This window comes from Misgurnus anguillicaudatus, chromosome 13, assembly GCF_027580225.2.
Source record: "Misgurnus anguillicaudatus chromosome 13, ASM2758022v2, whole genome shotgun sequence".
Lineage (NCBI taxonomy): Eukaryota > Metazoa > Chordata > Actinopteri > Cypriniformes > Cobitidae > Misgurnus > Misgurnus anguillicaudatus.
Genome location: NC_073349.2, coordinates 21,898,009 through 21,920,578, shown reverse-complemented (window position 1 = coordinate 21,920,578; position 22,570 = coordinate 21,898,009). Strand labels below are relative to the sequence as shown.

Genomic DNA, 22,570 nt, shown 5'->3' with positions numbered 1-22,570 from the left:
AGGGCAGACGTTTATGCCATATAAACATGATTTACGCTTCTTGTACGAGCGAATGAAGTAAATTAATTTAAATACACACATAAAAGCAGCTGTAATTGCAGTTAATATACGTAGATATTCTGCCATATAGTAAATGGAAAAAGAGAACCACCAAACTAGAGAAAATTCAGTAATCTAAATGTTTTAATTGATGCGAGTAAAAATGTATAATATAATAAGAAAAATAGAAAATGTCACAACTGTGCTAAACAGGTGTGCAATACAATATGTTTTTTGTAAAAAAAAAAAAAAAAAGAAAAGATTTCTATAACTCTTGACATGTTAATAATTGCATTTTTTTTTATTGAAGTACAGAAAACGTTAATCTATACTACTATATACCACTATTAGTATACTATTATGTATATAACTATTTTTTTTAAATTTAAAATATTTGGTTTAAGTGCAATTTAAAGCTGCCAAAGTTTACGTTTAGAAATGACCCGACATTGCCGTGTGCCGTGTGTCTGTTAGTTTAGTGACTTTTATTTTGACAGATCTTGATACTGCACTCATGACCTTGGTATGCGCGCGTTGTAGATTGATGCACGCATCTGTTGCTGCATGCGCTACTGCAGCGTGTGGTTTTTTGTAAATAATAACGTTACTGTCTGTAGTTGGTTTCGCAATGGAGGCCTTTAACCAAATACTACTACAATATCCACCGTTTATTGTTGGTGGTGTGGGAGCGACGGCGATTGCTGCGGGAGGAGCGCTGCTTTATAAGATTGCAACCAGGTATGGTGTCCCTACTGGGCCCCGCATAACAGCCATGTTTTGATAAGTAGAAATGCTTTACATATGACAGTAATGCTAATCCTAGTCTTCTATTGTTAACATGCAACGCTATTTGCATGAACCAGTTACAAACTTGCATTCATTTGAGTGGCGCGGGAAATTCCTTAAATGTTTTACGTTCCATGTGCATAATAACTAAATAGTTTTACATAGTCACATGTTATTGTTATTACGGTACCATGTGAGATCTTTATATTACAAGGTAAAATAGTACGTGTTTTTTTTTATCACAATGTCAACTTTGCTAAAAAAACAATAAAACCCATCACAGGATTTTTAATGGGAATTTTATTGGTTTTAAAGAAAACTTTAATGGTCTCTCTGGTAATGTTTGGGGTTATTGGTGGGATGTTTTATTGGGCGAATGGGAACCAATGGAACTTCTACTGGAATAAGACCTTTTTATTGTATTACATACAGATTCTGCTTTGATGATTAGTAAATAAGTCTAGCCTGACGTAAAAGCCATATAATTTAGTATATTTGCGTAATAGATATCATTTTGGGGATTTTAATCCATTCTAACTAACAAAAAGCACTTTGTTGCTTGTTTCTTTGTAAGTATTGTTTACAAAGTGATGAATGATTCTTTAATTGGTGCATTTAGCCATGTTTGTATACTCTTACATTGAACTTGTTAATGTAATCACCCTTATCAGTAACCCATATAGTGACAATCATTTACTAATCAGATCCCTGCTGCACCTGAGAGAAGTCACTGCTTGTGACATTACAGGGTTTGCGTAAAAAACAAAAACAAGAATAGAAGTATGGATTAGATTTGGCATTAGTTAGTTTCGACTTGGCTTCTAAATAAATACCCTGGGCTTGTGTATTTACACTTATTTTGTGCTGTTGATGCATTTTTTTTTACTAATTTCTATTTTACAGAAAGAAACCAACTCATGTCAAAGTAAATTGCTGGTTCTGCGATCGGGATACAGTGGTCCCCTATGGGAATAGGAATTGCTGGGATTGTCCATACTGTGATCAGTATAATGGTTTTCAAGAGGTATGGATTGCATGCAATATGTTGTGAGTATGTTGTGTTTGGAAAACTCCTTTATCTGAAGGCGTAAGTTTATGTGTAAATGAAATTACTTTTGTAGATACAAATATAGTCAGGCCAAAAATAATGTACATTTTTGCCATTAGAAAATTGACATTTTATTTAATTTTAAAGGCGGGGTGCATGATTTTTGAAAAACACTTTTGAAAAGCGAGTCAGGCCGAGTACCAAAACACACTTGTAGCCAATCAGCAGTAAGGGGCATGTCTACTAACCTACATCGTTGCCTAGGTTACATAGGTGTGGGGCTGGTCTATCAAAAGAAGGTCCAGATTCTATTGGCTTAGGGGCGTGTTTGTTTAGGTGTTTTCAAATATGGCTTTCAGAGATCCAACATTGGCTTTCAGAGATCATGCACCCCGCCTTTAATGGTTTATTATTGGGTAACTTGGACAAAATATTGAAGAAAAAGATAAGTACAATTTTGCAAATTCTAGGCAAAGGGTGTCTACACTGCAGATGATAAAATAATACAGAGTTTTAATTTATTTTGGATGCTTTTCGTTGCAACTTAATTCTTATAGGCCCGTTTCAAGACAAGACTTATATTAAAGGACAAGTTCGGTATTTTACACTTAAAGCCCTGTTTTCTGATTGTTTATGATGAAATAAAACGGTTTTGACTGATATTTGGACATATGATGCTGGCCCGAGAATTTTCGGGTGTTTCTTTTATCACCTCCCACCTGTTGGAAAGCATCTTTTGCAGCGATTTTTGTGTGAGCATATCAGTGAACACCCCTGACCACTCGGTGAGTTTCACGTCTTTGTAAACGAAAGTTTTAATGCATTTTAGGAAGGATTGTTCCTGTGCACCTATACACCCATTGTAGAGGTGGGAGGTGAAACAACAAACCCCCCGAAAATTCTCGGGCAGTCGCATATGTCGAAATGTCAGTCAAAACCGTTCTATTTCATCATAAACGGTCTGAAAACAGGGCTTTAAGTGTAAAATACCGAACTTGTCCTTTAAGCAAGAATTAGGTCTTGGTTAAATTTGGATTTATAAGTAGCTTTTATAAATGTGACTTTATTTGTGTGAATCTTGAGACAAAACAATGGCAGTGGGTGGCACTTGAACATAGATTTTAGTCTGGGACTACACTTAAAGTCCCCATGTAATTAAAACGGACAATTCTTATTTTTATGGAATATTGCAATGTTTGTTATAAACAATTTATCATTCTTTATTTTTAATTCATGTGCCCTCATAAACTTCAATTAAAATCTGAAAATGTACATTCTCTGATGACGTCAGCTAGCTGGCATGGGAGACCCCCACCCACAGTAAAAAAAAAAAAACAATCCACGCTCGCTATTTTCCTCGTGTGATAATCCGTTTCACTCAAAAATACGTCACTATACAAGTCGATCATGACTTCCTTTTCACAGGGACTTTAAAGGGGGGGTGCATGATCTCTGAAAGCCAATGTTGATATTTGCAATCAGCTAAACAAACACGCCCCTACCCCAATAGAATCTGGACCTTCTTTTGATAGACCCACAAGTACGCAACCCAGGCAACGATGTCGCTGAGTAGACACGCCCCTTACTGCTGATTGGCCACAAGTGTGTTTTGGTAGTCGGCCCGACTCCCTTTTCCAAAGTGTTTTTCAAAAATCATGCACCCCGCCTTTAAGCCCTGTCTGCAAGACCAAGTCATATTTACATTTGTAATATTACATCGTTTTGATGACTTTACTATTATTGTACAATGTGGAAAAAAATATAAATTAAAAATGAGTATTCCCAAACTTTTGACTAGTACTGTATATTAGATCATATTAATGTTTTTTTATTTAATTAACATTGCTGCCAGCTTGATTCAGAAATAGGTTTGATGTTTATCATATGACACATCTGTGCTATTGGTGATCAGCAACTGAGTATTTGTTCTGCACATGTTTTTGATCTGTAGAATGGGGACTACAACAAACCCATTCCTGCCCAATACATGGAGCATCTCAATCACGGAGTTTCGGCCGGCGTCCCTGAGACTCCCAAGACTCTGCAGTGGGTCAACTGTCAGATGCTGCTGTGCAAGAAATGCAACACCAACCAGACTCTAAAGATCAAGCAGCTGGCATCGTTCATCCCCAGGGATGATGTGAGTTTGAAATGTACCCACTTATTCTCTTAATATTCAAGTCAAGTATAAAAGCTCCAGGGATTTTAAATCTAGTATTGTGCTATTGTTACAAATGCGGCTTTAAATTTTGTTTTGTGCATCAGTGTTGTTCATTGCAGCTAAACTACAGTGAAACTTCAAATAATAGCCCGGGCTTTTATTTTCCCAAACGCATCGTCACACCAGGCGTCTAAAAGAGACAGGCGTCTATAAGAGACAGGCTTTTAATTTAATTGTTCAAGCATGAGAGCAGGAGGTTACCACAGATTACGTTTTATTTATAATTTAAATGTGTTTAACAAATTAGTTTGTGTAAGAATACCAGTCATAAATTATTGGCAGCATAAATAAAGCAAACGAGGATATGCTTTTTTATTGGTTGTTGCGTTAAATCTTACACAGATACAACAGTGCTATTTTCTAATTGGCTATTGTTGTAGCCTCTTTCTTTCTTTCATTTTTTTTTGATTGGCTGATAAGTGGCACGCAGCACGCTCGACTAGAACTTCAGGGGAGACAGCTTGATAGAGAGAGCGGTGCAGCCAGATACATTTTAGGCAATGCACTGCAGCATATTAAATATAATAAATAGTTTTTCCGCGTGAGAAATACAATGTGTGGCGGGAGTGCATGCATGACAAAAAGACTGAAAGCCCAGCTATTATCAGCGGCCTCAAACACTACCGGCCCATCGGGAAAAGTCCTGACTCTCCCGATTGCCACTCCGCTACTGTCATCATCACTGCAATCCTGACAACGACACTTGTTGTGTTGTCATAGTGATGAGTAACGGAACGATTGCGTCTGTCACGTGACATCTACCGGTAATCAAAACTTTAGCGTGTGCAATCTGCACCATAGAACTGGCTTAAACAGACGATCTGACAGGTTGTAGAAGATTAAATACAACCCGAAACTAAAAAAAACAGACCCGGCCTTTATTTGAGACAGGCGTTTATTTACCTAAACCTGTCGTCATACCAGGCATCTAAAAGAGACAGGCGTCTATTTAGGACTCGGCTATTATTTGAAGTTTTACGGTAAGCAGCTCTCCAGGTTAAAAAATAATGCAGATTTTTGGTTGGGTACATCATTTGTAGGGGTGTCATGATTCTCCAAATCCTTGATTCGATTACATTTTCGATTCTAATGCTGCATTCACACCAGCCGCAGTAGAGGCATCAAGCGCGAGTGATTTCAAGTCAATGTGAAGACGCGATTAGCGCGGCGAGGTAGACGCGATTCCGCCTCATTCGCGCGAATGGCGCGAATTGAGCGTTGCCGCGGCAAACGCGTGAGTTGAAAAATTAGAACTTTGGCAGGAAAATGTGCCGTGTTAACCAATCAGGAGCTTGCTTTTGGTAGTGATGTGATTACAGGAGCGAGAGGAGTCACAGAAGCCCCTCCCATGACGCGAATTTCCACGTGAATGTCTCGATGACTAGAATTTCACACGCAAATGAATTGAGTAAACTCAAAATGTTCAAGTGGCAAACTAGACGCGGTAGACTCGAATTTGACGCCTCAAACGCGGCTGGTGTGAACCCACGGTAAGGTCTTGATTCGATTCTCGATTTTACACTTTTTTTTTAAAAGCACAAAAAAATGCTATGCCATTTTTAGACTAGACTTTTATGAAATATAATATCTGACCTTGAACCCCGAGATGCCCTGCCATGTTAGTCATGCTGCCAGTGGAAAAATATGGTACAAGCACATACCTGATAAAACGAAAGTTCCTGTCATTACTGTCAGTACTTTGCATCTTAAAAACACACTTTTATTACCATCAGACAAGATTGTGAGACTTTACCCCAATAAGTCATGTTTAAATGCTGTTTTCATAACTCTTAAGCAACTGAAATAAGTTGTTGTGAAACTTAAACAGATCTCAGTTCAGAAAAACGACCGGTCCTGGCACAGATGCCCTTTCCGCTCTGTTCTGATTGAGTTCAGCTGAAGGCGGTAGGCGCTTGTTATTTTTTGTTTCCCATGTAAAGAGCAGCTTGCGTGGTGTCTCTTGCATCTGCCATGCTATTGTTTGACGGGCTGTAGTTAGCTAAGTTAGAGGAGGTTGACTCGCAGCACTTAACACGTGTTTTTTTCTGCTTGGCAAGCAGACCGGACGTGACATGGGGGCGTGGCAGCATCGACGATTCCATTTTTTAATTTGAAGTTCGAGGTTGTGACTTAATTTCGATCGATTTCGATTTAAAATCAAAATCGTGACACCCATTTGTTAGCAGGAATCAGCTTTTTAACAAATAAGAGGTGAGCACCAATAACGTCCTGTTTGCCACTGTTGCAGGAAAACTATGATGAAGAGATCGAGTTGTATAAGCATCACCTCGAGCAGACATACAAACTGTGTCGGCCGTGTCAAACTGCAGTGGAGTACTACATCAAACATCAGAACCGACAACTGAGAGCTGTGCTGTTCAACCACCAGTTAAGACGCACCCGGGATGCAGATAAGGCCTTCGTCAAGGTGATCTACATTGTTCGTTTTTACTTGGCGTGAAGATGCATTAATTACATTTGTATTTTTTTAACCCATTGAAGTGTTCAATTCAAGGACACTAGATTGGGTGCCAGTGGCGTGGCATGACTAATGTTACGAAAGTTTCTCAGATGAATCTGTCATTTTACAGTCATCTTGAATTGCAAGTGTAACATGTACTAAGTGTGATTAATGACCAGTAGTGTTTTCTTAAACTACAGTTAGATGGATGTAAGTGATTGTCAGAGATAAGGAAAAGCCTGTTCTTTCTTGCTTGTTCCCGTGTCACAAGTACAGTACAGCTGCTGTTGATTCATGTCTAGTTTGGCATGTATGTATCAAGCGATCTGTGTTCTTATATCAGGTAGTCTTTGTTTTTTTGCATCCGTACAGAGCACGTATTCCCTCACTACACCGGGTTGGTTGATCTTGCTCAGGGTCCTTGCGTTTCTCGCCTGTGCCTTTTTGGTAGTCGTGGCTTTGTCTGGATCTGAAGTTGCCCTGCGTAAACCTTCCCCCAAAAATGACCCAGAAACCAAGGCCAACCAGAGCAGCAAGATGTGGAACGATCTCGTGGGTTTCCTTCCAGAAGAGACCAGGGAAAACGTCAGGCTGATCTGGCAATCCGGTAGTGAGCATCAAATGGCCGTGGCCTCTGCTGGTCTCCTGACTTGCATCACAGCCGTCTTAATGGCAGGACCGGTCAGGTAAGCAAAAAGTTGAGGTTTTCTTGTACGGTGTATTTCTGTAAACATTACCCAAACTAAATATTTCCCCTTGCTCTGTTATCCAGGTTGAGGAGGATTGATGCAGTGGCGTCTGTGCTTTGGCTCCTGGTGATATGTTTCTACCTGGTTGAGTTTTACCTCAAAGCGGACATCCCTGATTGGTTGGAAGCGGTCAAGTTTGGCATCACTTCTCTTTGTTGTCTGGTTGGATTCGCTGCCGCTGTGGCGACTCGTAAATCGACGAATCAGAGGAGAGCCAGAGGTCGCAGGTCAGAATCTGAACAGTGACACTAAGATGCATTATGGGATATGTATGGGAGGACACTTTTGGGACATGTAGTAGGGTTTGGTGCGTTTCATTGAATTTCACATTATACTAACAAACTAATGCACTACAGTATTAACCTCCATGGCCTTTAAGACACTCGCTAGAGCTTATATAGGCTTTTGAATCACCATGCCCATAATCTGAGCTTTACAAAATATTATCTGTCTGATATGTGGTTTGGATGAAGTATTAGGAAAAGTTTACTGTACGCATTGCCATAGCATCCATAGTTTGACACAGACAGACATTTTTGTAATGCAGCAAGCAGTTGTTTTAAAATGTATAGTTTATGCTATCCTAGCTAAAAGCATAAGATCAATGAGACATTTGACCTCTTGTATGGTACTTCTGGCTGGTAAAGTACAGCTTCAATCACAAGTAAATGTTTTTTGTAAAGCATCTTGCTGTTTAAAGCACTACTGTACTAAGTGCATTGTTCACGTAGAAACGTAATGCCGCTACAGGAATATTTTGTTCTTTCCTCATCTACACTGACTTTATGATCAATAGCAGCATGAAATTCACTAATATTTACAAAGCTTTTTGTTGAAGCTTTTTTGTTGAAATGGCACACTTATATACTTTCTTCTTCTGTGTAAACTCATAGATGATATCTTATTAAATAGATAACACTAAGTACAATAATAACCATGTGACCCTATCTGAATTATAGCTAAAGTCTCATAATCTAGTAGTGAGATTAGGTGCATGAAAGTTTGATTTCAATTATTGATTTTTACATTGTTTTCCATTTTTGTCACATATGTTATACTGGTGATGCTACTAATGTAATACTCAGTCCCTCCAGAAAAACGTGATTATGCGATCGCACGATTCAACGCATAATCAGCCAACGTTCGCATATTTATGCCGGGGCCGCATTTTATTTTTAAATACGCCGCACTTTTGCAGCATAAATTGCAAATTTCCGTGCGCAAAATATGCGGGGCTTGCTTGATTTTATAATCCCCGCATTTTCGTAGCAAAAATCAAATATATCTTAGCAGAAAGTTTAAAAAATGTTGCATTTACTTCACACAAGCGCAGCAATGTCCCCTGTTGCCATGGGAACGTTGTGACGTGAAGTGACGTGATTGTGACGTGAACATCATTGAAAAATTGTTTTTGCAAGTTCTCGCAATTTCATTGTATAAAATTGCATAAATATGTCGCATATTCCATCGCATTTTTTAAGAAAACGTGCCACAAGATCAACGATTTTTGCCTGCAACAATCACAAAAAAACTCGTTTTCTGGAATGACTGAATACTTCATACTCGTCAGCTGTATTAGATTCTGTATTTTATCACACCGCTCTAAGATAGTAGAGAATCACTGACTGAAACTTTTGACGCTGTAATTGGCATTTTAATGGTTAAGCCAGGGTAGGTGTTTGAGAGTGTTTGGGTTAGTATTTGTCTACATAAATAATCATTAGGGCTGCACAATTATTCAAATATAAAAAAAATGTTTTTGCAATTATGGGTGAAACTATGACGTAATCGCCAAAATCCTCAATTACAGCCCATTACTGTCCATTTATGCTCATTTTTGTGCGTTTGGGAATATGTTTGGCCACCAAATACTAGGGTTCCACGATTCTGGAAACATTTTAAATCACAATATTTTTATTTCTTTTTTTATATCACGATTCTGAACGACAACTAAACAAAATAACAAAATTTACTAGAAAAAATATGAATTGTTGCAATCTCTTAAAAAAAAATTAAATATTTTTTTATTACTTTTTTTATTTGAAAGATAATAATGATACTGTGTACTTGAAAAGAGCTGTTTGAAACCTATACATCAGGTTTTCCCAACCTTTTCAATCCTGGACCCACCTGGACAGGTCAAATCTATCTTAAGACCCACAATTTTTTTTAATTGTATGTCCCTTTTGGTAGAGTCATTTTATTTTCCTTTCATTTTCCTTAAAACAAAGCAAGAGTAGGCTAAAATAATCATTTTAAAGAGGCTTCCTTGGTTGTTAATTTTAACACAGTTTGCAAATAAAGTAAAGCAAACTACTTGGGCGTTGTGCACACCAAAACTTTTAAATGCCTGGAGGACACCGATTGCCAGCTGTTTTTTCAGCTGAGCGCTTTTTAGCTGTGATACTTGAGCTGTGAGCCGGTTGGTTGTTGTGATTCTTGTCCTGCCCCTCCTCCACTGTGATTGGACGGCTGTGTGAGAAGTGACATTGACGAGCGGAGCTTTTCACCCAAAGTTGAATCTCTTTCAACGCTCAGCGCCGAGTGCGGAAAAAAGCGCCACGCGCCGGCTTATTTAAAAAACGGAGAGTTTCGATTGGAATCAATTGAAAACAAGCGCTAACCGCGGGCATAAAAGTTTTGGTGTGCACAACCCCTTATGTTTTATTTACAGACAGACAGATGCGACAAATAACACTGCTTTCACGCATAAGTTTAAAGCGCGGATGAAAAGCACACTGAACGTGGAATTCTAGTCCATAAAAGCAAAGCGTGTGAATATTTAAACAGCATGTTTGAAGCACAGATGAAACTTACGATTGATCTAATGAAAAGTTGTTACTGCAACCCACAGTTTATAAATCCCCCTTTACATGACGACTGCTCCGCGACAGTGCCCATGCATATTTTAAAGGCGGAGTGCACAATATCTGAAAACGATTCGGAAAAGAGAGTCTGGCCGACTACAAAAAACACACTTGTAGCCAATCAGCAGTAAGGGGCGTGTCTACAACTGACATCATTGCCTGGGTTGCTTATGTGTGGGATGGGTCCATCAACAGAAGGTCCAGATTCTATTGAGGTAGGGGCATGTTTGTTTAGGGGATTTCAAATGTCAACATTGGCTTTCAGAGATCATGGACCCCGCCTTTAATGTTCCACTAAGATTTCTGTCGAAGGTTTAATAGACACATGAATCGTTATAAGTTAGAAATGAGATTGTGTTGGTACTTGAATAGAGATTGTGATCCTTTACGATTAATTGTGCAGCCCTACCAAATACAATGGGGAATCAGATTTTAAAATTGATACACTTAACAACATAACTCTAACAATTATTTGTTATTTACATTATATTATTTAGTTTTAGATGTTTATAATTTACCATGCAGCTGCTTCAGAGAAGGTTAGAAAACATTTTAAAACGTCGTCAATAATAATCGCAATAACTATACCAAAGTGATTAATCGATAATTATAATTTTTGCCATAATCGAAATCGTTATAAAGCACTCATTCAGTTTGATTTCATTTTTATTAATAAAAAAATTTGACACTTTTTGACATGTTTCGATGTCTGAATTCACCCTATTATACTATACTATACAATGATGTGCCGTTTTTATTTAATACTACTAATAACACTCAACTCAAGTATTTCTAAAAAAAACAATGTAGACTCTAAACCTGATGCTAAATGTGAGACATTTTCATAACTTTTTGTTCACAAACATGGATCGGTTTTTTGTATTGTGGAAGGAAAATGTAATTGTCTTTTTTTGAATGTGAGTCTAACATCATGTGAAAGAATGACTACAGATTGTATGTTTTTCTAGTTTTGCATCACTGTATTTCCCATGTAGCTTGAAGTTCGCTTTTAATATGACTTATTGATTTGACATGGACACTTACACAAAGTCTACGACTTGCTTTTTTTGTTGTTTGAAATAAGTTAATCTTTTGATATGTAATGCAGCGTTATAAAAGCCTTTCCAACTTTTACAAACAGGCTCTCAACCTACTTTAGAGACCCTGGCATAAAGATAAGCTTGAAATATTTATTTAGTGTTACCAAAGGGTAAAATGTGCTTGAACCAATTAAATGTAATTCTCTGTAAATGCACACTATGATGCATTTTTTAATAGCTTGATTAGGAATAAACGTTTGTTGTACTGGCACATTTCCCATTTTTTTATACGATTGTTAAAAATACAATTAGTTTGGCGTTTCCTAACTTTCCCAAAATGTCCTAACGTCTCAAAAGCTGGTAGTTGGTTATTAATTGTAGTTTAAGTCTAGATTTGATTTTTTTTAGCTCAAGATCATGTTGACTGGTAAACAGCCAAAGATTTATTTAGCACTACACTTCTTGTTAGTATTTATATTTGATGCTTTTATTGATATCCATTAGACTTACAATACTGTAGTTTGTTTATTATTCTGAAATAATTTTTTTGTATTTTCATGTTCCTTTTGTATTAAAATGGTAGCTATATTTCACATGTTTGCAAATATGAGCAGATAAGTGAAACTGAATTTAATACTGATGGTTTAATGTAGTTGAGTCTGTCAAGGTGAAACCACAGATCTCTGGCTGTTGTATCAGAAGGTGTCTGGTGATGCAAAGATTGGCTCCAAGATTTAGCGCAAAAAAACAAATTATTGTATGCAATGTTGACTATTTTGATATTGGTGATGAATTTAAGATCCACTTTCTTTTCACCCAGAATCAATATAGAATGAATTAAGTTTAGTTACCAAATTGAAAGTGATCGTAAAGCCTTAGGTTTAGATGTATCACAAAACATTTTATTAAATTTCATTTCACATTTAACCATTCAATATATTTATTAGAAATATACTGGCATTACTGTGATTTCTCTGATACATCAGTCACACTGAGTGGTTTTGATCTGGAATGACTACAAAGTAATGTGAATTAAGCAAATGCATTGTGAAGTGTGTGAAACCGTTTCCGTCCAGAATCAATCATAAGCTGGGATTTATAGTAGTAATGTATTGGATTGTGGTGTTTTGATTAAAGATGCATGGTAAAGCAATCCATAAATTCTGCTCGGGCTTTGTTTTTATACATGTTTATTTAATCCTACTATTTAATCCAATTTTACACAAGTGAAATAAAATACTGTTAAATTAAGAACTGTGTGTTTGGCGTTTCTTTCTGATTTGTGGCTGGACATAAAGATTACATTGAAGATTGTTTGAGATAGAAGCTGTAATGGCATTTTTTTGTGATTTACTGTCATCTGCTTAAAATCATCTTACATAACGTAAACTTTCTTTATAATATAACCTTGGTGTCTTTAATATTGACTGACAATATGTCAAAGATGGAATCTTTAAAATCAAACCTAGATGGTCCAAATCTTATCATTAGATTGAGACTTTAGTCTGGATTTTACAGACCGCATCATGTACAAGATTTTTGTTTACATATTTGCTACATTTTATTTCTTGTTACGTCACTCATTTAACACTGCCAATGGGGTGAGAAATTTTTTCTTGAATTAAGCTTTTAAGAAAATGTTAACTAATTTTTAGATTTTTTTTCTCACCCCATTGGCAGATATTTTTGCTTGTATAAGCACAAATTCACTTAAATTTGATATATTTTGTCTAAAAACTAGACTTATTTCCTTAGGTTATTTTGCTCATCAAGAAAAACCTTCTTAATTTAAGAATTTTTCGATATTTCTACTGAAAACATTCATTTTTTGCAGTGTTATGTGGAGTGTGGAGATTTAAAAAAGATTTAATCAATAAAATCTACTTGTAGTTTATAGTTTGTTCACATAAAAAATAATTAAATGTATATTCTTATACAGCATACTTCAATACAACCAATGAGTCTACACTGTAAAAAGTGAAAATTGGATGAACTTAATTGGTAATAAGCGTTTCACATGGTACACAGCAGCCACGAGTTTCTAGTTAATTTTCAATAGGAGACGTGCTGAAAGTGTCAAAACGGGGGCGGTTACAGAGTCGGTCCGCGCACCTTACTCTTGCACCTAAAATTTCTCCCTTGGACACGGCTCTTTCCGCAGATGCCATTAAGGATAAACATATTTGCGCTAAATGCTGCTTAAACGCTTCCACTACACAAGAAAAGCTGCACTGAACAAAATTTCCGGTTGCACATGATTGAATTAAGTTTTCTTAAAATTATTTTTTTTATTTAATTTTAATTTAAATTAATTTTAATTTATGTTAATTTCATTTTAAGAAAACCTAATTCGATCATGTGCAACCGATGTCCAGAAGTTTTTTTCAGTGTGTAGCAAGCAACGCAGCAATTTCGACGCTTGCTGCATACAGTGTGATAACCCCATATCACCCAAAAACTAAACAAAATATCAACTTAAAGCTAACAAAAAATTAGGTGTTACCAACTGAAGTCATTTTAAGTTTTTTCACTTTAATTTTTTCACTTGATCGCTTCAGTAAGAAAATTTAAGTTAACAATTGAATAATTTTTGTTAACTAGATCCAACTTTCACATGTACATGCAGGGCTGTCACAATGATTAAATAATCCCCTCATTGCGATTGTTTGACCTCATCGCGATGATTTCAGATCACCGCAATGATTGCACATTTCTCTAAAAAACATAAGGGGGAGCTGCAACACCTGTTTAAACGAGACCGTATCAGATTACTTTTAAATATATGTTATTTGTTTAAATATTTACTGCCAGGTAAACCTTGCAAAATATTTTATTTAAATAATAACAACGTGTGAAAAATTCATGAACAAGCAAAAAAGTATGAGAATTAAATGTCAAAGCAATAAAAATAGTTAATCGTCATAACCGTCAAAGCCCTAAAACAGTCAATTAATCGTCACAATTTATTAAACAATTACCGTCCGCAAAATTTCATAATCGTGACAGCCCTATGTACATGGAGTTTCAATATTTTCAGAATTTCTGCGCTAATTGTGGAGAAAAATTTGCATTAGTCTGCTGCTTGCATTAAAATGTGGCAAAATCGCTCTCTAATTTGTTGTTGAAAACTGAGTCAAATATCTCCCAAATTTCCTGAATAAACGTGCCAATGGTGGGAAATGCATAGACATTTGTGATTGACATGTGTAAATCTACTTAATTTTACAGGCAGATATAGCAGTCAGTTCACAATGCCCTCATCTGCTGTCAGTATAAATGTTGACAATGTAACAAATTACCTTATTTGAACAAATGAGTAATTTTAAAGGGTGATTTGCTCTGTTAAATAAAACTCAGCGGTGGATCATATCTGTTGCAGGTATCTGTCTGGTAGTTCTCCTGACCTGTACTATAGTAATCGTTCTCCTCTGCTGTCTGCACCTGTGTCTGGATCGTCTTCCTTCATCCCCACACCTCCCCCAAATCTGTCACAGCTGCTCGTCCGCCAACAAAACCACAGAACACGCAAGGCCTCGCCCTCCTCGCTGCCTGGGCGACTTAACAGAGCCCTCTCTCTGGGAACCATCCCCTCCCTCGCCCGAGCAGGTGAGTGCATGTCTGATGTACGATCGGGTGAGGTGAAATGAAATAGAGAAAAGACCGAATGACTACATTTCACCTGTTTCATTCCTTGGTTAGGTGTTTATGTTTACTGAGAGCACAACTGACCGTATTGTGCTTAAAAAACTAGAGTACTGTTTTTTTATTACATGTGAAAAATCCTTCATTTTGTTTGTGAGGTAAGGCTGAGTGCTGATGGAAAGGCCCCAGGTGCTGTTTTGTGAAAGAAGTGCAGAAGTGCATGATGGGAAAGATATGGGTCACTGGCTGACAGACTGAAGTTACTTGGCTCACTCTTCACCCCAGACGGTGCCGCACCTTAAGGGGGAATTTTGCCAACTGAAAGTGAACCAAAAGAAAGAAAAAACAGGGAAAGTGTGATTGAGAAATGGTCTGTTAAGCGGCTACCTGCATGTTAACGGGATTTTCCCACCACTGATGGGTTTTGAGTTACAGGAAGTAACTTTACGTTAGTTTGCTCATGGATGATCGGTGTCATCTAATGCTATAATTAGACTCATATGTGTTTGCTTTGATTTCTGTATGTTTTATTTTGTTCATGTACTTGGATCAAAGATAAAACCAAGAGGGTCAAAGGTACAATTTTAAGCATTAAGGTGACATAGAGTGCTTTAAATTAGTTGTTAAAATGTTAAACCATGACCTTGGCTTTTTCCATTCTGTGCTTTAGGAACCCAACTGTATGTTTTTTTGTAATACACGCAGGCTTTTTAAAGCCGGGGATCAGAGGGATGTTGGGAGTGGTGTTTAAATGACTGTTGTGAGACTGCAGCAGCATCACGGCTTGTTTCATGTTTGGATCTTCAGACGAGACCAGATAAGATGGCACGCTTTAATCCGATATAGTCTCAGATAGCCTCCTTTAATCAGATCCAACGCCTCGGCAGGTGTGTTAGAAAGGCCAAAGCCTAGTATTTGCCACAACTTATTGCTGTAATAACACCCAGTGGTTGATAAATTTTTCACAATGCAAATCTCATAACTTCATATAGAGGTGTAAACATTCTTTTATTTGTTCTTTTGTTATTAACAGCTAACAAAAGTCTAACTGTGGGTTCACCCCAGACGCGATTTGCGCGAATAGATTACATACAAAGTCAATGCAAAGACGCAATCAAATGCGTCCTTGCGTGGGGCGATGCGAATGACGCGATATGGGTGGCGCGTTTACCTCGAAAACACGTGCTATTCCCCTCAAAAGCCCAAGTAAAAAATATTCAACTCGAGCGAAAAATTTACATGACACAAAGTTAAATCCTGCGAGTAATCTAGAGCTAGTAACGCGATGCCCCACGTTTGGTGTGTACGTAGCATTACTGTGGGTTCACACCAGATGCGAGTTCAACGATTTGCACGACTAGATTACATACAAAGTCAATGCAAAGACGCAATCAGATGCGTCCTCGCGTGGGGCGATGCGAATGACGCGATATGGGCGCCGCATTTGCCGTGAAAATGCGCTATTCACCTCAAACGCGTCTTCGCCCAAGTTAAAAATATTCATTTCGGCGGGAAAATTTGCATGACACAAATTTAAATCCCGCAAGTAGTCTAGAGCGAGTAACGCGATGCCCCGCGTTTGGTGTGTACATAGCATTATGGGGCATACACACCAAATGCAATGATTTGCGCAAGTAGATTACATACAAAGTCAATGCAAAGATGCGATCAGACGTGTCCTTGCACGGGGTGATGCGAATGACGCGATATGATTGCGGCTCAAACACGCGCTATTCACCTCAAACGCGTCTTCACCCAAGTTGAAAATATTGAACTCAAGCGAAAAATGTTCATGTCATGAAGTTAAATCCCATGAGTAGTTTAGAGCGAGTAACGCGATGCCCCGCATTTGTTGTGTACATAGCATTATGGGGCATTCACACCAAACGCAACGATTTTGCAAGTAGATTACATACAAAGTCAATGCAAAAATGCGATCAGACGCGTCCTTGCGTGGGACGATGCAAATGATGCGATATGCTTGCTGCTAAAACACGTGCTATTTGCCTCAAACGCGTTTTCGCCCAAGTTGAAAATATTCGATTCTAGCAAAAAATTCGCATGACACAAAGTTAAATCCAGCGAGTAGTCTGAAGCAAGTAACGCGATGCCCCGCGTTTGGTGTGTACATAGCATTATGGGGCATGCACACCAAACGCAACAATTTGCGCGAGTAGATTACATACAAAGTCAATGCAAAGATGGTATCAGACACGTCCTTACGCAGGGTGATGTGAATGACGAAATATGATTGCCACTAAAACACGCGCTATTCGCCTTATGCCACTTGCACACCGGGTGCGGGGCATCGCGTTACTCGCTCTAGATTACTCGTGGGATTTAACATGGTGTCATGCAAATTTTTCGCTCGAGATGAATATTTTTAACTTGAGCAAAGACGCGTTTGAGGCGAATAACGTGTGTTTTGCGGCAAACGCGCCGCCCATATCACGTCATTCGCATCGCCCCCCGCGAGGACGTATCTGCTTCTGTTGAACACAGCAGGACGTGTATCACTCATCTCCCTGCCTGCTTTTCATCACAAGCTTTTATGTGAACTGTGTACTGTACCTGCTCCATCATGTATCTCAACCCGTCTGGTCTGTAATGTTAATTGGTTTGATGGGGAAGCTCCTCTGTATGGTCGCAGCTGCGTTGGCTTCACATGGAGACATTCCTGGAATGACACATAAAAGCGTGAAATTATCTTTTTTTTTAAAGTTGCTTGGAATTTCTATTCGTATTTTTTGGGACCGCTTCTTTTTCCGAAAAAATTTAATGAGCAGAGACCGAATGTTTGGCGGGTCCTGGATCTTGTAGTCAGGTGCGACTTATACGTCAATATTATTTCATATGAACCAAGAGAAACCATGACCGTCTACCGCCGCGAGAGTCCGCTCTATGCTGCTCTATGCTGCTCCTGTATTTATGTAATTCAATGGATTCAGTGATGTGGAATGACTTCGGGACCTTTTTGAACTTGATTTGGCTTGTCGTGTTAATTTAGCCTATTCAGCCTCCTATGTATGTTCTGTATGCTATTGTGTATTGTGTAAATAACTGTTAATGTTACGTTAACGTACGAACACCTATTCAGATTACCTTTGCCTTTCCAGATTAAATGTCTTATCTTCGGCTTGGATTTTGTGAAATCATTTTCTAAATTAACGTGACGTATAGTCCAGTGCGACTTATATATATGTTTTTTCCTCTTCATAACGCATTTTTGACTGAAGCGACTTATGCTCCGGAGCGACTTGTAGTCCGGAAAAAATGGTAATGGAAGTGCCTGATTGATCTAGATGCAAATTGTGTTAACAGTCATGCACGTTAATTTCAGCTTTCTTCATTGTTTCTTTTGTAGTGATTACTGTATATTTGGAAAAATTTTCATTGTATGGTCACTTAACTCCTTACACCAGCTATTTGTTGAGGGTAATATCAAAGATATGACAATGCAATGCTCAATATAGCTGCTCTGGCGACTAAAGTCCTGCCTTTCAACCAATCAACAATCAATAAAGACTGACAGTTCTCTGGGGGAGGGGCTTATATAGAGTCAAGTGCGGTGCTTGTCAACCTATACCCAATCACAGGAAAAGGCGATTTTAAGGCCAATTATGGTACATTTGATGTCAGGTTTAATTTTTGGTCAGAAATATGTTGATTTTAGATAGCCGTCTTTCCTTATTAAAGTAGATAGGAGTTTAGTCTTACTCTTGCATGACTGAAAGAAATAACCTGGCCACCTAGTGGCTCGAGTCGCTCGACTTTCCTAATACATTAGTGTGCATAGATCTACACTTTAGTTTACATATATATTTTAGCTGAAATTGTAAACCATCCAGGTACATTGAGAATACTCATTTCAACATACTGCGATTTGGGTCATACTACTAATTTCAAATACTATTTTGGATAGATCATATTCGAATTGGGATCTAGGGAACGTTTCAGCTTACTTAAATTTTGTCGTAAATCATGCGATCTTTATTTTTTATTAATTCCAGAAATCCATAACGATGTTTTAAAATTTTGTGGTTTACTCAGTGGCATGTAAAACATTTCATTTCTTTCTTTTTGTAGATTCAGGTTTTCTGTTTAGTGGAAGTAGACCATCTTCACAATGCAAAGACTCGCCACCTTCAGGTAACTTCAAAGAACTAGTTGAAATTGTGTTTTATCTTTCTTTATGACCTAATTTAAACCAGATTCATGCCTAATTTTGTACATGTAAATTGATTTTATTGTCTGTAAAATCAACATTTGGTCTAATTCCAGTTATTTCTCTTTCATTTATCAAATAGACTACTTCTCTCTAAAATCTGGAAGCCGGCCCTCCTCTCCTGCCCCATCTCCAACCCCTTCGGTGGCAGGTTCTGTCACTTCCACCTCCAGCTCCGCCAGGCAGCGTCGGCCGCTCATCAGCCCAGCGAGACTCAACATTAGTGGACAAAAGCTGCAGCTTTTCTCCTCTTCCGAGCCTTTCAGTTTGGCATCACCACCTCTGTTCCTGTCTGAACACAACCATGTACACAGTGGAGGATTTTTGCCTGATGTGCCACACTTCCACTCACAAAATCACGGTATAGGACTCATATTAAACTTTGTTACTTAGAGCTCAAATAACACGGGTTGTTTCTGCTTATCTCATGTTAATATTGAGTATTTATAGTGGGGGTTTCCTGGTCAGGGATTAGACTAGTCCTAGACTAAAATAAATGTAGGAGCTGTCCAAACTTAAAACAACTTATCTTAAAATACATCAGTGCCCTTTGTTTTTCCTTAAACGCATACAAGTAATGTTTTTATTAAGATATGTTTGTTTAAACTAGTTATTTTTCATAATTAAACTAAGACCTAGTCCTGGATTAAGCTAATCCCTGTCTGGGAAACCATCCCATAGAGTAGTATTTCATCCTTAATATATTCAAAGAGTTTAGCTGTACCAATTCTTTCTGAATAAACACGACCCCATTTTCTCTGGATAACTTATGATTCACTACATTTTCGTGTTGTTTACATGCACTTACATGCCGATTGCCAACAAATCGCAGACATTTGATGCAGTTTTACTTACTGCTTGTGACTCATCATAACCCATCCCATTTCTATGAAATCCAGCGTACACGATGTAACTACAGAAGAGTCAAGTTTAAATGGGAAAATTATAGAAAAATGTGTTATTTTTGAGTATGATGCTAATGGTCTAATCAGATTCAATGGATTATGCTAACAGGGTTCCTTGAAAGTTTGTGAATCTGAGGGAAACTATTCAAGTCCCTGGGAAATTTTTGAAAATATACATATATGGATACAGGTCATTGAAAGTGCTTGAATCCATATTATTCCCTGTGTAGTGTAGGATAATATCAAAAAAATTCTAGACTTTTTAAGCACACGTGCTAAACTGTTCACTTTAAATGCTTATATATTCTGTATGCGAATGTTGATTCATACCAAAATGCTTTTTTGCATAGTTGTGTTTGACACATGAAAACGTCTCGGGTTACGTATGTAACTGTTGTTCCCGAGGAGGGAATGAGACGCTGCGTCTCCGTTGCCATACTTCATGTTTCCCTGTAACGCCGTCTTTGGCAATGTTTCAGATGGCGATATACTTCCTGGCTCCCGCGTCACCCTGTCTTTGTCGTTAAGCCTCACCATTGGTTGAATTTGATATACACATTCAGACGCACTTACCCCTGGAGATGTCCCCAAAGTGTCACAGCTGTGACGCAGCGTGACTTCCCTCGAAAGGGATCTGTAACAATGTATCTTAAAAGGTAACGCGATGTAACCTTGCTCTCACTTGAAATGTGTCCCCACATTTAGTCCTTGAATTTGAGGGTATTGGACCTGGAATGTCTTTGAAAGGTCCTTGATTTTGAAGTTAACTAAGGTGTGGGAACCCTGTGCTAAGCTATGCTTAAAGTGGTACCGCCAGACCAAAAGATCAGCTGAATGGATTCCAAAACGGTAAAAACCAAATGTTTAACTCTAGGGGAGCTGGAAAATGAGCATATTTTCAAAAAAAGTGGAGAGTCCCTTTAAACAAACATGCATAACTTCGCTGCCACCCTGGATAAATAAACTATATCCGTTGTTTCTATAAGGCTGGGTTCTTTGAGAAGCTGAACAAGCTTTAATTTCCCTCACAAACAACAACACAGTTTTTTGGTGAAATCTCTTGGTATGGTGTGCCCATATAAGGACTTTCACTGTACTTCCTGCACTGAAATTGCCCATAAAGGAAATAAAGCAAGATTGTTACATATAAATCTTTCTTTTTTGTTCAAAAAAACATTAACGAAGGGCATTCGGCACATATACGTCCAATATTAAACAGTGTTAATAATCATGAAATAGCTTTAGCCCCCCCCCCCCCCCTTTAATGTCTGATAACACATTATTCACATATTCCTGACTGTTATATTTGCTGTTGTAGTAAATATAATTTACTCATACCGTTTCTGTTGCATGTTCTGAGTATTTTCTTAGTGTTTTTTTGCGCAAATTTTTTGATTTGATGTCATTTGACAGGTTCTGTGATTGATGAAGGTAGTGTGTTTGAGCATGCAGTGAAGCCAACGGGAAGCTCCTCTGGGTCTTCAAACTGCCATGCAGACACAACCACAGGAAATGTTCCCGACAACAAGTCTGAATGGAAGGGTAAGAGCCCGATCCAATTGGAATTGCAATTGTTACTCCGTTTTGGATATTTCTTCTATATCATTTAAATTATTTTGTCATTTCCCTCAGGTTTTCTGAGCTTGTCCCTTTGGCCCGGGCTATTGATCGCCAGCCTGACTATTAACCTAAGCTTCATCAGCTTCTATTTGTATTACAACTGGAGATGAAAATGAGGATCAGACCTCAGAAGTTAGATTGGAGGTCAAGCTCATCTGCAATGTGCACTGTCCCTGCTCGGCTCATCTGGGTTCTTACGGAAAAACAACATGGAGAACGATTGCTGCTTTCAGACATACAGAAGGACTGTTTAATAGCAGTTTAACTACATCGTGAGAAGATCTTATTCTCCTAAGCTCAGTTTAAAACCAAGTATGACGCTCGCTCTGTAAAAACATGTTTTTTGTGCATGTTTAAGTATTTGTTGGTGGTTTTAAACATTGGATGTGTGTGAGAATAAGCTTGTTGTGTTTAATTTAACAGGTGAATGTTGGACTGATTGTATTAAACGTTTCATCTGGCTTCTTTGCCAGTTACTGATGTACATTAAGTATTTTCATTTATCCTACGTCCTCAGGATAATACCACGTCATATCATTATCATAATAAGTTGATAAGGTGCAATATCTTTGTGTTATTCTACTTAGATTAGCAAATGTGTCTTTGCGTTTTGAGGCTGTCAATGTGATGTTTTATTATTAAATCATGTCAGCTGCGTCTCAGAGGAAAAGAAGGATAACACTGTTTGTACATAAACTTGTGCATTATGCAGGTGCATCAGGATTGAAATAAATCTTGTTATAGTTATGCTGGCTTTGGTGTCTTCTGTATGGCTTCAATGAAACATTTAAATGCCCAAACTGAGTCTGTGGATATTGTAGTCATCGTTTTAATTTGTCTGTATCTTACATTATACATTAATTCCATAATATAGACCTGGTTTTAAAGACAGGGCTGGGAGTAAGCCTTAGTTAAATTGGGACCATTTATGCTGTTCTTTGCAAACAATTGAACTGAGATGTTTTAA

At 37.9% G+C, this 22,570-nt stretch overlaps 1 protein-coding gene across 1 annotated transcript; it reads left to right on the top strand.

The window, feature by feature from the left end:
• The first annotated feature begins 548 nt into the window (after window positions 1-548).
• tmem201 (transmembrane protein 201) lies at window positions 549-22,350 on the top strand. Its single transcript, XM_055188259.2, has 11 exons — window positions 549-777; window positions 1,729-1,849; window positions 3,825-4,013; window positions 6,343-6,522; window positions 6,928-7,241; window positions 7,328-7,531; window positions 14,591-14,817; window positions 18,940-19,002; window positions 19,161-19,439; window positions 21,397-21,525; window positions 21,616-22,350. Exons 1-11 carry the CDS (start codon window positions 668-670, stop codon window positions 21,711-21,713), a joined length of 1,914 nt encoding a protein of 637 aa, XP_055044234.2. The 5' UTR covers window positions 549-667; the 3' UTR covers window positions 21,714-22,350.
• The last annotated feature ends 220 nt before the right edge of the window (window positions 22,351-22,570 follow it).